The sequence below is a fragment of the Mauremys reevesii genome, linkage group 18 (genome assembly GCF_016161935.1).
Source record: "Mauremys reevesii isolate NIE-2019 linkage group 18, ASM1616193v1, whole genome shotgun sequence".
In the NCBI taxonomy this organism is placed as follows: domain Eukaryota; kingdom Metazoa; phylum Chordata; order Testudines; family Geoemydidae; genus Mauremys; species Mauremys reevesii.
In genome coordinates this window covers 4,916,206-4,933,530 of record NC_052640.1, presented here as the reverse complement: position 1 = coordinate 4,933,530, position 17,325 = coordinate 4,916,206, and the positions used below count along the sequence as shown (strand labels likewise).

At 46.1% G+C, this 17,325-nt stretch overlaps 1 protein-coding gene across 7 annotated transcripts in view; it reads left to right on the top strand.

Annotated features, from left to right (window-relative positions):
- The window catches only part of RPH3A (rabphilin 3A), a 133,812-nt gene that overhangs the window by 49,933 nt on the left and 66,554 nt on the right, over positions 1-17,325 (top strand). For all 7 annotated transcript variants that reach the window (XM_039505229.1, XM_039505234.1, XM_039505233.1 and 4 more), the window contains exon 2: positions 5,213-5,308. In XM_039505229.1, coding sequence (XP_039361163.1) covers positions 5,232-5,308 — 77 coding nt within the window. In that variant the 5' untranslated portion in view covers positions 5,213-5,231. The remainder of the gene's footprint in view (positions 1-5,212; positions 5,309-17,325) is intronic.

The window sequence follows — 17,325 nt, the reverse complement described above, 5'->3', positions numbered from 1 at the left end:
ACACATCACCTCCATGTTGGTGCACTTAGCAAAATTCATTCCGCACATGGACGTAAAAAATTAGAGGGATTGTTGGTCCTTGGTGTTCGTTCACCTTGTAAGGCTAGATGTGGAGATGTTGTTGCGTGGGCATCAGACTGGAGATCGCATGTCCAGTCCCTGCTGAGCAGCAGCGTTGGCAGTGGCTTCATGCTGTTCCTTTAAGTGCTGGCTAAGACCTCTGGTATGGCAACCTGGGCGAATTTATATGGACACGCCCAGCTTGTTTAGAACCTTAAATGATTTTTAACAGTTGAGCAATTTAGCCACAACCAGCCGGAGAGATGTAACATGCGGGAGGGGAATGTTGGGAGGGGTTAGGCTAATTTGTGCGGCTGTGATTCAAGCAGCAATTGTTAAATGGCTGCAGCCATGTCGGGATCTCTTCTGGAACTCGCAGCAAGCAAGCAAACACCATTTCCCACAGGGGCTCGTGAAACAGACGCAAAACAACGTCTCGTACTCATGGCACGTCTTTGGGGTTGGACACCAGATCCCTTTGGAGCGCTGGGTGGTTGACACACTTCAGCCAGTCCCCCCACTGGTTGCTGGTTCTTTGGCCAGAAGGTTCATTACCTGCTTGTGCCGTCTCTAAAGGGAACACGGGGTCTCCTGGGATCTCCTGGTCCCAAAGAGCTTTTGATTCTAGTCTAGCTGTATGGTTGTTTCCCCACCATTTTAAATCTTGCTCCGCACCCTGGTGTAAGAGCAACGGGGGCATATCAGGGCCTTCCAGAGGCAGGAAGCGGATGGGACCTTGTGCCACTGGTGTAAGTGAGAATTGCCTCTGTGCAGCTGTTGTGCTAGAGCTGGGCAGAAGTTGTGACCAGAGCAGAGAATCAAGCTCTCGGGGACAAATTCTGCTCTCCGCGAGCCTCCTACAGCTTCCAACGGTTGGCGTTGCATAGGTGTAAAGGAGCAAAGCCTTTGGCCCAGGCAGCACAAATTCAGGGGCAGATTCTCAGCCCTCATGAAACTCCACCGAAGTCAATGGAGTCATGCCAGCAGAAGACTTAGCCCTCCACAGTCAACATAAAGAGTGTGAGGAAGGCGACCCCAAGGAGGCTACTGAAAGCATATTAAGTATGGCTGAAATTGACCATGGCTGAAATTGACAAATCCATGGCAGGGCATATTTCCTCTTGTTGAGAGGGAGGAACGGAGGGATCCCTTTAGAGCCATGGGAGGGGAATGCCTTTGTCCCTTTTCAAAGGTGCCTTTGCACCTGCTTCGCTGGAAGAAGGAACTGGCCGGTGCCTGGAACAATGGGTGATGCAGGGGTAAAATGGATGTGAAGCATTCCCTTGATGCACAAAGAATGAGACGGGTTCAGGCTCAGCAGGATGCAGTTTCCTAGGTGAGGAATGAGCTTTGAAGAGATTAATCTGGAGGCCAGGCTATGCACCAGCCCCCTCTCCCTCTTCTTACACTGACTTGGGCTCTGCAGGAGAGTCTCCTTTCTGCTGCAGTCAGGAAAAGGCAATTCAAATGCAAGAGCTGGAAGCTCTGCAGGCATCAGCTACTGTATGATGAACACAGGCAAGGAAACTGTGATCCTAGCAGATCACCCTATGACAGCAGCACCAGCAGCTCTATCAGCCAGCCCTGAAGGGAAGAGAGGCAGGAAAGGAAAAAAAGGTCAGATGTGAAATGTCTGGAATCGTAAAACTTTTTGGGGATTCCTGCTCTCAGGGTTGAGATTTGGGGGCCTGTATTCCTCTTGACTGTAGAGAGTTTTTAATGAAAAAGAAGAATTCATATCTGTTCTGGAGTCTTGTGGTCTCACTAAAACGGCAGCAAAACGAACACTTTTGGAGATGTCTCACTGATTTTATTTCCCAAACTACTGACTTTAAGGGAAATCTAACTTCTCTCCTGGTAAGTAGGTAAAAGAGTCTAGTGCAGCTGTAACTCCAGTGACCCTTATTCTCAAACTGTGTTGCTATTGTCTTTTGATGACCGTGTGTGGAAAAACACAGCACCAAACTTTCACCAGTGGTGTTGGTAGTAAATATTTATGTCATGGTAGCAGATGCAGATCCCAATTGGGATTGATGCCCTGTTGTGTTAGGTGCTGTCCGACACAGAACGAGACAATCCTTGGTTTCATATCTGTGTATCTGTCTAATCCATTGTGCACCAATCACCCTGATATCGAGATGTCCTATATTCTCCATAGGGCAGCTGGAGTGTTCTTTTAACTCTTTTTAGCTGATTGGTTGTGACAAAGGAATAGGATTAAGAATTGCAATTAATGTCCTTTCACTGGAGCTGCTGCTGCTGGGATCTTTTTTTAGAAAACTGTAATTGCTCGAGGAAAGGTGTGTTGGTGCCTTCACATTGCTGGTCTCTGGACATCTGACAGCTCTCTGATTAACAGCTGAGAGCAAAGAGGCCCTAAATATCCTCTCTCTCCCATTCCCATGTGCCCATTGTTCTGTAGTTCCTTAATATTATCTCCCTAGTTGCTTGCATGTATCAAACCAAACAGAAGAAATCATCTGTATAGGGAGAACCTGCTGAGTTGAATTCTCACCCATGCCAGCAAACTAAGACTGGTGGTGTTCTGACTACTATATTTTGTGTTGTATGTTTAAAAAAAAAATGCCCCTCGGTTGGCATTATCCCCTGAAGAGGCAGAATGAACTGACAAATTCTGGGATGATTTATTCAGTGGTGGTTGATCCCTGCAGCTTAGTAGCAGCTGAGATTTCTCCAGCCATGTTTACTTGTGTTATTTTAGGACAGAGTCGGGCTTTATGTGCACACACAACACATATTTGGATGTTTGCAGGATTTCCTAAATGTGTTTCGTGTCGCACTGTGTACCTGCCCTTTACTTGCTTTATGGAGCATCAGTCAGTATTCAAACAGGGCAAGTGTAGATTCTAGCATTTTTATTTTCATCCTTCATGGGCCGGATCTTCTTGGGCAGCTGAAATAAGAAGAAAGATTGGGTTTTCCCATGGTCCATTCCAGAGCAGTGGAAATACCGTGAACAGACCAGCTTTTATGTTATGCCAGTTCTATAGTTTGCTCCAAAGGGGGAAAAAGGAGCCCTATGGAAATCATGAACACAAATGCCAAGTTCTCTCTTGTATGCAGTGTTGTGGTAGCCGTGTCAGTCCTAGGATATTAGAGAGACCAAGTTTTTTATATTCTTGTGCACCAGAGTACACGTCACTACCATTTGGGTCACCTCTGTGCTTCCTGCCACTGCTTCTGTTTGCTTGCACTTTTTTGGTACATTTGCCGTATCCCATGCTTGGTCTCCCACCCCACTGGGCATGGTGCTGTTTGATATTTCAATACTTCCAACTTGCAGGGCCAGTGAATACAGCTATGATTGAGGTTTCATGATGCAGTGAATCAGAGTGCTCCAAAGCTCTCAGAACTCTGTACGCTAAAGTGCAGCCTCCACTTCAGATTTTCCTTTCCAAAATTTACAGCAGTTTCTCTTGCAGTGAATCACTCAGACATGTGACCACCTGGCACCGTGTTGTTCAATAGCTAGTTATTGTGAAAAGCGATGCAGTGGCCCAACGTGAAGGCAGTTTTGGCTTTGATAACAGTGACTGCTACAGCCCTGCCTGTTGATAAATCTGTTTGATCGAATCTTTCTGGTTTGGGTGTTTGCCCAGTGCTTATGCAGTAGGTAGGAAGTCATCCCTTGGTACCTACCTTTGTTCCTTTTTCAAGAACCAGACCATTTTGGGATTCATGCTGATTTGGCTTAATAAAAACCTCACAGTGGACCAGATCTACAGTGCGTGAAAATTGGCGTAGATCCTCTGAACTCAACAGTCTGACTTGATTTATGCCAGCTCTGTATATGGCTTAGTAGTTGTACATAGTGGTATACCAGTAGCTCGTCAGGGTGTTCATTTAAAACCCCTAATGTGCCGTAGTTTAAAAAGAAAAGATGAATGGGAAGAGAAAATCCGATGGTCCCAGATCATTTCCTGAGGATATGGTAGATTACATCACGTTATTCTCCTCATCCTGTGACTTGCTTTGGCAGGACTGGCAAGCAGGTCTCTGCTCTAGGAAAGAGGAAACAAATGTTCAACTTGTGCAAACTCATAGTTGTAAAGGACGACTGTCTGGACATCTTTCATCTCACTTTTTTTTTTGACAAAAAATGCCATTTTCATCAAAACTGAAACTTTTAGAAAAATATATTTTTGACATTTTCTTTACCAGAACACTTCATTTCATTTTGTTTTTCTAATGTCAAAACAAGCCATCTCAACACTTTCAGAATAGTGGGTTTGGTTTTTCATTTTGAAATTGAAATAATTTTTTATATTAAAAAAATAGCAAGAAGTTTTGAACAGGTTGAAATTGGAATGAGATGTTTCGATTTTATCAATGTTTTGATAGTCTCAAAATTATTTATTTTTTATTTTTGAATTTCATTTCACAGGAAATTTCAGTTTCTTTTGTTTCCTTTCCACTTCAGAATGGAGAAATTCAAAATTACGGAATTTCTCATGAAATGGAAAAATCCAGTTCTCGCCTGTGTCTAGTGCAAAGTAGAATCATTAATGGGAGCTGGACATGCTGTTCCTCACACACAACTATGAACACTTCTGTTGCCCGGAAATACTACCCCAGTCTAGAGCGTAGTGTTGGACTGTGGATGAAACTGATTTTCCATCTCTTCCCCCTTCCTTTAACTTAGAACAAACTTAGCCAAAAATATTTTAACCATTTCCCCATCTCATCTATTTTTTAAAATCAGAAACTCTTAAATTTTCCATCTCATGAGTGGCTGGACAGCCAAGGTGTAAGCTATCATCTGAAGCCTAAACTGTGCAAAGTGAATTCTCATGATGTTACAGAGGCCATTTAGAATGGGAATCATCCTGTCTGAACAAGATCTCCAGCCATTTTTTCAGATTTATGGAAGAATTAGCATTGCTGGGTTCATTTCAGTATGGCTCTACATTACATATTTATGTGCCAGAGTGAGATTTATTGTGGATTAGAGTGTCAGAAAATGCATCAGCAATATCTAAATGTTCAGTGGGAAAATACCCTTTTTATTTATTTTTTTTTTTTAAAAAGACTCCCCTGTATGCGTTTCCTGTAGCTTCTCTTAACTTGGCTGAGGAAGATGATCCAATATTTTATCTTACTGGTGACTTGCAAACTCTGTTTATTTTTCCAGATAGCCTGAAGAGTCAGCCATGACAGACACGATGTTTGGCAACAGTACTGATCGGTGGATGTGTCCAAATGACAGGCCGATGTCCCTCAGAGCCAAGTAAGGGAATTCTTGTTTGTCAATCTAGAATTGTCTGTGGCTAAAAAACATATTGCTACAAAAATATATTTGACATTTACATACAAAATTGGATTAATCAATGTAGATTCTACTCTGTTACACCAATGTAAGTCCCAAGTAACTCCAGCTGTGTCAATCCAGATTCATGTATTGTGTCTATCACCTTGGTGTCAGTACTTTTTGAAATGGGTGATGTTATTCTGGGTTTACATTGCAGTTGAGATAGGAAGCTGACGCTGTGGCCTTGACCATGCTGAATTGTCTGTGAAAATCTCCTACTAGTTCTGTCAATGGAGGAAGCAATAATGTAGACTGGATGCTGGTGCTTGTGCAAGCATGTCTCCTAATTTGTCTGCTCAGAACAGGAATACCTCATATGATGGTTAAAATGCTGTGCCTGGTCTGCATTGGCACTTTTACCACTGTCAGCACTGACGGAGCTGTGTGGATCACAACAATGGTATTTTCAACAAATCCTCACACTTCAAGCATACCCTGTGTGTCTCTGGTGAACACGGGATTTAGATGCATCCAAACAGGTCTTGTGCTAGTGAATCCAATTTTTGTTACCAGACCTTAATAAATAAAAAAATAACAATCAAGCCAGTCAATTTGCTCTGGAATTAAATCCAAATAATTTAAATGAATGGATGTGTGATGTATCCCTTATAAATATATCAGGGATTTGTTTTTATTTTCTAATGTTGAGACATCATAGACGTTCGCAGAGCTCGCTGTATTCTGTAGTGAGTTGATCAGAAATTAAATTGTTTGCTGATCAAATCTCAGAGCCGTGTAAGTGACATTGTTCTACATACCTGATCTCTCACTCCCTCAGAAAAGGGAGCCATCTCTATTTATACAAGAAAAAGGTGAACTGGTGTTAATTATATCTTCCCCAAGCTAGGAGATCACATGAAACATTTCTTTCCAAGAAAGACTCGGACCTGTTAGCCAAGTTGGTTTGCAACTTCTAACCTTCAGCATTTTTTTTTTAAGTGTGGTGGGGGTGGGGGGCAGGAGGGGGAGAAAGAGTTTATGATGGAAACACTGATTTGTATTAACCTACTGCGTTGGGAAAGTGAGCTTCGAAGATCAGTGTGAATGACTTGAGTAATTTCTAGGACAGCATGTCATGCTAATTGTTTATGGAAGAATCTGTACTGCAGTCAAAATGATCGACTATTGCAAGGATGGAAAGATTTGCCGAGAGAAAACAGAAGTTAAAGGTTAATAGGACTTGATGACAGGAGATGGGACCATGGCTACACAGAAGCTGGATCTAAAGGTCCCCAGAGCTTGGGAGTATTTCGATTTTCAGAGCTTGTTCAGAACCATACAGAGCTAAGGCCTCTTGCATAGGTTAGTGTTGGTGTTTGGAGCTAGGTCTGCATTTTCCTAAATTCAGGCCTGTTGGGCCCAGGATTTTACTTGGGACCTCTCTCTTTAGCAGTTACGACCTGTCCCTGTTCCTTCCCTCTGTGTGTTTGCTGCCATTGCTAAGGGCCATGGCCATCGTATTCCAGTGCCTGAGATGCATTTTCCATTTCCTGTGCAGCGGGGTCTTTGGGGAAAGAAAGGAGACCGTGTAGCCTCTCCTCTGTGTGTGTGGGGGGGTGGGGGGGGAGGAGGAGGCCCCAGATGACTCACGCCTGCTCTGATACTTGGGCTCAGCAGCCTGCTTCTCTGAATCGGGTTCTGGAGGAGTAATGGGAACAGTCTCGAGAGAGCGACAAACTGTCAGTTAGAATCACGGATGAAACAAGAAATGCCGTTACTGCTGCTGGAATGAGTTGTTGTCATTGTTTTTCTCACCTAATCTTTATTCCCTCTCTTTTTTTGGATGCCTTCCTGCAGTGAAAAGGAACAGTAAGTATCCCGCTTTCTTCTTCATCTGTTCTATTTTGCTTGCACCCAGAGGCATTTTTATGGGCTTCAAAGGAAAGGCAAGATGTCGTTACAAATAACAGCTTTTGAAAAAGTCATATATTTTAAGCAAATTCAGGGAATTTTTCAAAAAGCTCCACAGCATCCCCAAACCTCTCTGCTTTGTCCCCTCATGCAGTAATGCAATGCAACTGTATTGGGCATATGTACAAGCTGTAACATGTACATCTTGCATGCCAAGGCACTTTACAGCTCTAAGAGCTAATAACTGCATTAAATAGCACAGGCAGAGAAAAATGAACCTGCAGAGGCCAGGGAGAAAGAGATTTAGGGCTTTATCTGAGATTTGAAGAGAGGTGACAGGCCAGATCCCTGGCTGGTGTGTATCTGTGTGGCTCCCCAGAAGTAAACAGACCTGACTGCCATTGATTTCTATCGGCTGAAGACCTAGCCGGCAGAGTTGAGAGAGATACAGGGAAGCTGTTCCAGATGGTGGGAGCTACAGAGGAGACTGGTTTTGCAGTCCCAATGGCAAACTTGCATGGCTGGCTGGAGGATGAGTGAAGAGAATTGCTTAAGCAAATTTTTAGTCTTTTTTTTTTATTTTCTATCTTCGTCTGTATGAAAAATGATCTTTGGCTTCTTGGTGTTTGCGGTGAGATGTGCTGAACCTTCTCAACTGGAGGGGATCCAGATTTATTCCCCTTCACGCACAATCTTCTAGTGTTTCCTGAGAGAGCACTCTTCTGAGGGGAATCTCTGGCCAGCATTTCTGACCTAGTGGACTTGTGAAACTGAAAGAGCCCGCCTCTCCTTTCACCTCCTGTGTAAATCAGGAGCAGCTCCATTAAAGCCAGTGTAGATCCCCCTGCTCTACACTGGTAGGAGATCTGGATCAGAACCATTCTCTCTTAAAACACCCGAATCACTGCAAAAGTGCAAACACACCTAACTCAAACGCATTGAATTAGCTAGGATTCCACTTGCACAAATGAGCCTCTGTGATGCCCTTAGGACAGGGAGAGACAGAAACGAAACGCCCTGTGAGTGGGTTATTATTTATTTAAAACAATTTGCCCTGCAGACTGTGGAGTTGAAATTAATGCCAGGGGCCGGACTGAAGACGCTTGTGCCAATGCATCGGTGCTCAGCCTTTGGGCGGTGCGGGGGCAGGCTGCCTTGGAGGCAGCGCTGTAAATGAATGACTGATGTGGCTCACGCAGTCAAGCCTGGTGCAAAACAATTTAACAGTGAATCCCCTACTTAATCCTGTGGCGTTGGCTGGAGAAATATCAGCGGACTCACTGTTGCATTTGCAGGGGAACTGCAGTAGGAGCAGCCTCCGAGACATTTTTGCCACTGTATTATCTCCCTGTTCTTACTGCCTTTCTCCTGTAAGATCTGAAGTAAAGCCCATCAAAGTCAGTGGAAAGATTCTCGTTGAATACAATGGGCTTTGAATCAGTCCCTAACTAATTACAAGCCATAATCTTACTGCGGGGTAAGTTACCCTTTGTAATAACCTGCCACATTGATATCTGGGGTCAATACGCCTTAGAACGTCTAAAAACAAGGCCCCTTCTCCTCCACGTTAGTGCAAGGCTAAATTGCTGCTCAATCTGCCATTAATCAGATCTGGCTTTACTTTAACGCAGGACCCAGCCAAGGCAGTTGGACAACGAAATAGAATGCAATGAACAGCAGACATTTACTTGTTCTACCTGTGTAACGCACAGGATCCTACAGCCCATACATGAGAATAGGGAACATAGTGTCCAATTCACATGTTGCAAGCAGTAGTAAGAACAATTTGTGCTATATAGACACACAATATTTTGCTCCCTGGCATGCTGTCTTTGTTTGGAGCGCCAGCTGCTGCTATGTAGGGAGCATGAAATAATAGAAATGATTCCTGCTTGAAGCTGTTATGTTGCAGTCATCTATTTATATGAATCGGTTCAATTCAGTAGGTGTGTATCTGAAACACAAATTGTAAATCACTGTTGCCTAATCTCCTTAGTGGCATGTTGACAAATCCTTGTTTAAGAGAGTTTCATATCCATGTCGAGAATGTTACGAAGAAATCAGACATTTGAAATCCAGCACTGTTCATCCGGAAAGAGAAACATCATATTTATCCCTCAAAAACGACTTGGATGCTTCAAACACTTGCCATCTACGTTACACATTTTCATAGTCGCTAAACCATTCAGATGCAACTCCTAATTTACCCACCTTGTATCACACTTTGTGGGGAGTGGCTGAAGACCCATTAGGATGGAGCTAAAAACAAAATCAGCCCTGACTGCTAGGCCAGACTGCCTAAGCCACAATCCCTTACAATTGTAGGGGAAGTTACCTGGAGATACTCTAAACTACTTGGTTAAGACAGGGGCTTGCCTATGGAAGGACTTCTTAATGGACGATTTCCAGTGTTCCAGATTGTAAAGTTTCTGATTAAGCCATTGTTTTCTGTTAGCGTGCTGGAGGAGCCTTTGACTTGGAGACTTGGCCTACGTGCAGCCTTTGACTACTTGAAATGGTTCTAATTTCCTAACCTTGACATGGCAAATTCTCATAGGCAGCTACTACGTTGTTCCTGGCTAGGATTCTGGATGCTCAGAAACTCAGTTTTTTTTGTTTTTGTTTTTTTGCATGGGCAGGTCAGGAAGTTGGGCATCCAACTCCCACATTTGGGTGCCAGAATTACTTTTTTTATGTAAAAATGAGTCCTTGGTACCCCACAGCAAGGCACGGGCTTGAGCCCAAACCCAGGATCTGAATCCCTGTAATTTTGTAGTTTGACTCAAGCTCTTCCCAAAGTTGGGGTGGGGAGGGTATCAATATTTGAGTGTGCAAAATTTTGTGCTCCTTCCCTTCTCCAGGGGCCGCTCCCGCTCACTCCACCCCTCCCCATCGCTCACTCCCCCGCAGCCGCACTCATTTTCACTGGGCTGGAGCAGGGGGATGGGGTTGGGGTGGGGGGTAAAGGTTCCAGCTGGGGATGTGGGCTCTAGGGTGGGGCTGCGGATGAGGGATTTGGGGTGCGGGAAGGGGCTTGGGGCAGGGGTTTGGAGTGTGGGGGGTGCTGGGAATGAGGGGTTTGGGGTGCAGGATGGGGCTTCAGGCTGAGGGGTGCAGCTGTGGGGTTTGAAGTATGGGAGGGGGCTCTGGGTTGGGGTGCAGGAGGGGGTGTGGGCTCTGGGGTGGGGCCAGAGATGAGGGGTTTGGGGTTCAAGAGGGAGCTCTGGACTGGGGCAGGGGGAGGGGGTGCGGGCTCTGGGAGGGGATTAGGGTGCGGGCTCTGGATGGCGCAAACTTCAGGTGTCTCCTGGAAGCAGCAGTATGTCCCTCTGGACAGCTCCTAGGCAGAGGGGCCAGGCGGCTCTGCTTGGTGCGTGGTACGTGCTGCCCTTGCCCGCAGATGCCGAACTTGCAGCTCCCATTGGCCACGGCTTCCGGCCAATGGGAGCTGCAGAGCAGGAGATCAGGGCGGGGGCAACACGTGGAGTCTCCTGGCCTCTCTGCCATAGGGCCGCCCGAAGGGACATATCGCCTCTTCTGGGAGCCGCATGGAGCCAGGGCAGGCATGGAGCCTGCCTTAGCCCCCTGCCCCACTGACTGGACTTTTAACAGCCTGGTCAGCAGTCCCGACTGGAGCAGCCGGAGTCCCTTTTCGGCCAGGCATTCCGGTCAAAAAACGGACTCCTGGCAACCCTAGCTGTAGGCAAGAAGGAAGAGTTACTGTACTATTTTTTTTCCTGGCAAGCTGTTGGTGTTCTCAAGGGCAGTCAGTTCGTATTTATTTTCCTCTGCCAATGGCACTTGTAAATTCCATAGCTTTATCCTGTCGGTCCCGATGTAAGGAGGTTAGCTTGCCTTGATTTGCCAGGTACTTCAGCAGCACGTGTGCAGAGTTTGTGTAATTGACGTCCCTCCGTCCACCCCCCTCCGCCAATACCTTTCTTTCAGGATTCGCGAGTGCATAATCTGCTGTATTTCTCACAGGGGCCTTAGCTATTCTGCTGAATAGTGCAGAAGGAGAAAAATGTGTTCTGAGGACCACAGGATTGAAAATCCCCCCGAGTCTTAGAAACTATGGTTAGACTCCATCACGGGGCCTTTGTGGGGAGTTCTGTTTTATTAATGAAGAAGTTCAGTGGAATATTTAGTGCATCACTGAAGAGTGCATAAGATAAAGACTTTAAAAAAGAAGATGCGTTCTGTATTGATTGGAAAAGAAATGCTCAGCAGAACCTGGCAGCTAATGCAACACCAGTATGCTGATGTGTTGGTCTCTCAAACGGAGAGAATGTGGCAGCTCAGCAAGATTTATGGAAATAGTTGCTGATGAACTGCAAAATGTCTATCATGGCTTTGCTTCTGGGCTGGACTAGGAAGAGTGTGTTACTGTGTTTTTTCTTGCATTATAAATTCATAGAAGTCTGTCTCCCCCACTCTCCCCTTATGCACCATACAGAATGTCGGCAGCTGCTCATTCTGCCTCTGTTGGCACGGAGGGTGTGAGCAATTTGTATTGCTGCTGCAGCTACCTCGCAATCTGCTGTGGGTTGTCATCCCCCTAGACTGCAGACCGCTCAGCTGAGCAGTCCTGCTGCTCTTGCCTTCCGTAATTGAATGGGACAGAGAGAGTTATTTGAAGTCTTAAGGCTGAGACAAGGGGCTTGGTTGGACGCTGTGGCTGTGTGATAAGAGACACTAACCATTTCGTGGAGATTTGCACCAGTGAGACCCTGCTGACCAGGGTCTGGAAGGAGCAGGAAATCTAGAAGGTTCTGCTCTTGGTTACCAAAGAGATGGGTGGAGCCCAAATCCTGCCTCTGAATCCCTCCAAATGTTGACATGACCGGGCCCTTCTTTGTAATGTACTGAACCATCCCCCTGATCCAGATCCCCTTGGAATTTGGGGCTGTTCAGATCCTGATCCAAACATCAAAGCTTGTGTCCATTTCTAGAGGAAACTTATCAACTCCCATTAGTGGAAAAATAAATCGCTTCCAATACATGGCTGTTAGCCACAGTGCTCTGGGCTCTGTACAGACCGGTGGCTGCAGGGTGGAGTCCGAGGCTCTGCTTTTTTGACCTATAGAGCCCTGTGGGTGTCTACACTGCAGTTAAACACCCCTGGCTGGCCTGGGTCAGCTGACTCGGACTTGAGGGGCTCAGGGTGAGGGGCTGTAAAAGTGGTATGTAAATGTTCAGCCTTGGGCTGGACCCTGAGTTCTGGGACCTCGCAACGGGGAGGGTCCCAGAAACTGGGCTGCAGCCTGATCCCAAATGTCTCCATGGAAATTTTTAGCCCCGCAGCCTGAGTCAGCTGACCCGGGCCAGCCACGGCCATGCAGCGGGTCCTTTATTCCAGGGTAGATGTACCCTTAGCAGCTCGGGGCCTGTCTGCCTGAGGAGACGGCCTTTTTCTGTGTTCTACCACCATAGGGAGAGCCAGCCAAATTTATTTTGTTTTTATGGAATAGTTTTCCATTAGAAAATGCTGGTTAGTCAAAATCAAAATGTTTTGCAGGAATGTGTTATTTTCAACCGGAAGAAGTCTAAATGAACTGTTACACCTTTCTCATTTCAGTCATGTTTCATTTTGTTTGGATTTTTACATTCTAAACTAATAATTGTATAACGCTCTGACGTTATCAGAATGAAACTTTTGACCTTATCAAAGGTCAGATCCCAAACGGGAGGTGTTTTGGGAATTTTTGTTCCACTGGAAATATCAAAAATTTCAGTTTTTTGTTCCGATTCAGCTTGGAAAGAATAAAAAATGTCAGAACTTCCCATGGAACAGAAGTTCTGGGGTGCGGCCAACCCTAGCTGTAGCCATGGTCAGTAGAAGTGCTTGAGCAGAGTCCCAGCGGTCTAACGGGGAGGAAGCAGCTGCCAAAGTATTGTCTTTAAGAGCCTCTGAATGTGGGATTCGCCTCTTGCCCCTTGATTTGAAATAGCCCGCGGCTGTTGCCTTCCACAGTGTGCTGCAAAGTGCACCTCTTTCCCCAGGGCTGTGGGGAAGGAGGGTTGCATTGATGGTTGCTGTTTGGGTGCTTTTGGGATGTTTAATAGATTTCAGTTTTGCTTGTGCTGCAGTGATGGCAAAAGCGTTTGCAGCCCTGGCTAGGTGCTCTCTGTTCTCCATGTCCCATATAAACTACTCCTGGGGGAATTATGTGGCACTGCGCATGCTCAGAATTCATGTCCCCTGCAGGTTTCTTTGCTTCCCCGCAGAAAAATGACTTTGTGACAGAGAAGCTGCAAGAGCAGTCACACTCTACTCCCTAGCTGTGCAGGTACATCATTTCAGGCATCTAGAGCAGCCATTGGAGAGGTAAATCACTGCAGGGACACCCCAGCCAGTGGCTCCTTCCTCTTCCCCTGCAAGGAGTGGCTAGGGCTGTGTCAGATCCTCCCCCAGCTGCAGGAAGCTCAGCATGCTCCCCTGCTTCCTGCCCCCATTGCTCCTCAGCTGTGAAGGGGAGGGGTCACTGTACGGGGAGCTGCTCCCCCATCCGCCCAACCACCATGCATCCGGACCTCCCATACTCACCCCCCCCCACCAAGCCCCACCCTGTACACCCAGAACCCCTAGCCCTCCATACCCGAACCCTACCCCACTGAACCTCAACCCCTGCATCTGGAGCCCCCCGCACCCAGACCCCATGACTCTGGATCCCCACCCCTGCACCCAGACCATCCCCGTTGAGCTTCCTGCACTCAAACCCCCACCCTGGTGAGCCCCACACCCCTGCGCCACCCTGAGCCCCCACATCCAGACCCCCATGTCACTGACCCCCAATTAGCTACACCCAGACGCCCACCCCACCAAGCCCCACACCCCCAGCACCCCGACCCTTTTGCTGAGCCCCAACCACTTTCACCTGGAAGCTCCTGCAGAGTCCCACTGCTCCTGCACCTGGAACCCCTCCCTCCAACGAGCCTCTGTGCATCCAGATCTGAGCCCCTCCACACTTGGATCCTGCCTGGTTGAGCCTGGTGCAGAGGAGCAGGGCCCCAGGGTGTTTCTGGGACAGGTCCAGGCCTTGTGCTGTGTCAAATGCAGCCTCATCACTGAGTCCGTGTCCCCGGGATCGAGGGTGGGGAGGCTGCAGCGTGGTCTCCCCCCTTTGTGCACTGCCATGCTGGAGCCTCTGCATTTACTTATTGACAAATAAAACTTGCAGAATTTTAAAATCTTGTGCACAACATTTTTTATTTTTTTGGCGCAGAATTTTTAATGTGTTGGCGCAGAATGCCCTCAGGAGTAATAACCCTAAATAAGTAAAGAGCAGCTAGTTTGACTGAGTGGTTTGCCAGCAGCAGCAGCACCATGCCCTTCAGTGCAAGAACCCATCAGCGACCTGTTTTCCATTGGTACAGAACACACCTGCACTGACTGGCAAACGTGCTGAGCAGGCCCTGAGACTGAATTCAGCCTTGGTTATCTTGCTACCTGAGCTGTGCACCTCCTGTTGATTGCACTTGGGCGTTGGGGATGGGTAGTATTTGCACTGTGCCCATCAGCCTTCAAGTCTGTCCTCCCAACTGGAGGATAACGTGTAGCGTATGTCTCTAATGGGGTGTTAAAGTTCTGTAGGATCATTCGGGACATCTTATGGATTATTCACTCTCCATTAAGTGGTTGAATAGGACCATCACTTTAACTGACTAGTTGGCCGAGATACCTGAAGCATGATGCATCCATGTGCTTACAATACATGGCTTTACAATAGGGTTTGAAATTCAATGTAGGCAGTGGAATGTTTAATAAAATGTTGACAGATGTTTTCCTTGTAGACCTTCCCTCCCGCCCACCCCCAACACAGAGATGAATCTGTGCTTGTTTATTTTGCATACACAGTGAAGCAGCTTGCCTAGAAATTGCTGAGCAGAAAGGGAATATAATTGTAATCTCTCCTGATGTGATACCAGCATGTGAACTGGGAACTAACTTCTGATCTTAACATCTCTCTTAAACGTCCACTTACTCCCCTCATTAGCAATTTTAGTGGTTAGTTAGCTCTTTCTGTGCAGAACATTAACATACAGAACTAACACGGTAGTCAATAAGTTTACAAATAGGGTGACCAGACAGCAACTGTGAAAAATCGGGACAGGGGGTGGGGGGTAATAGGAGCCTATATAAGAAAAAGACCCCAAAATCGGGACAGTCCCTATAAAATTGGGACATCTGGTCACCCTATTTACACACTACAATCACTTGGAAGCACTTTTTTTGTTTCAAATGGGATGTTTTGAAATGTTAAGGATAACAATTAAGAAAAATCTAAACATAATGAAATGTTTTGTGTGCAGGGATCATATCTGACAAGAGAAGGAGGCCCTTGTGTTATTGCACAGTCTAGCTGACAAATAAGGGAAAGAATAGTGTATAAAATGTAACTGGATCATTTGCTTAACTTGAAATTATGGAAATAATTTAGGAAAGGAAATTGCTTTTCTCTGTATGAAACAGGCCTCCTAGTTTTTTTCCTCTTTGCAAGTGTTAATCTTTACTGGCAATAAATTACTTGTCACTACACCCCTGTTAAATTTATTTTTTGTGATCTGCAAACTGCAATAGAAGGACCTGCTAATCTAAAAATGGGACCTTCTGAAAACACCTTTAGGCAGCGCTTGGAAGGCAAAGATCTATTTGCATGATGTCAGCGCAGCCTGAAATAAATTCAGCACGAAGAATTTATTACAAAGCCCAGATTAAATAACTGGGGGCCTCTGATGAGTGTGGCACAGCTTCTGTCCATCCATGTCTTTCACAGACAAATGCCAAACCCTTATGCATTTACTTTGTGTTTCCATGGTGGGAATTGGTGTTGCCAAATCTGATTAGTCTCTCATGATTAACCCAACTCTGGCCCCTACTGTAGGTCTTTGCATGATGTTCAGGAAGCAAAATTGGGAGTGGGGAGGACACTCCATCCCCAGATCAGTCTCCTGTAATCTAGGGGAAGGTGCTCTAAACTGCAGGCTCAGAGTTCTTGCCCCAGATCTTCTGCTGATTGCTCTTTAATATTTCTGTGCCCTTCACAACCCTCATTATTAGCTGGGGTCTCCTACTGTGACGTTGGAGGCTAGTTAGCATTCACCCATCTCACGGGTAACATAACTGAGGGGTTGCACAAGCTCACGTCAGGAAGATCTGGGACAGGAACCCCTGTCTCTAACATAACGGAGCCACGTTAGCGCGCAGATTGTGTAGTAGCTTTGTGTGTTGGAGTGGCCATCACTGAGAGTGGTTGCTGATTGGCTGGAGTTTGTTGGAGGCGGGATTCTGGAGCTATAAAGCTTGCCCTGGCTTTGGAAGAGTCAGTTTGGCCAGGGAGCATGGGCTGAGCTGGGGCTAGTCAGATCTAGTCAGCCTGGGACTGGAGTGGGTTTGGAATAAATAAATGTATCACCAGCCTGGAAAGATTTTTGACAAAGGCTTGCTGTAACTCTGGCGGCTATTTACGTTAGCTGGGAGCTATGAAGTTGCTATGGGAATCTTTGTAACTGAAGTTATTTCCTATGGGACCTAACATTAAAAGAAGTCTACCACTTCCTCTCCCCCCACCCCCCCAAATATGTTTAATGCTCTTGGGTCTCTTTCCCCTTCACGGTATCAGAGTCTTCCCTCCATAGCTCACACGCATTAGATCGCCGTGTGGGATATGGAGGAGGAAGTGTGCAACAATCCGTCACAGTGCTGCCCTACGTACACGCTCGGTACAAATAGCAGCAAACAGGATTCACTTTACACATAAGCAGGGCAGCGAGTTGAATTCCACATACTCACTCCAGAGATGTTGCAAGAATCCCATGTGCATCAACCAAAGAGTTTTTTCTCTATTTTAAAAGCCTGTGCACGGGTGTGCGTGTGAGGATTTTTGTTTTAGGTCGTTCACTTTTTGTTTAACAGCTGTCAGAAACAGCAGGGAAACGTAGTCTGATTTAACGTGGAACATCACATTATAATTGGTGCTTTCAGTCTATAATTGGTGCCTTCAGTCTGTCTAGTGATGGAGAGTTAAGCATAATGAGTTAGACCCTTATGCGAAAACATGCATGTGCTTAATTTGAAGTCCCAT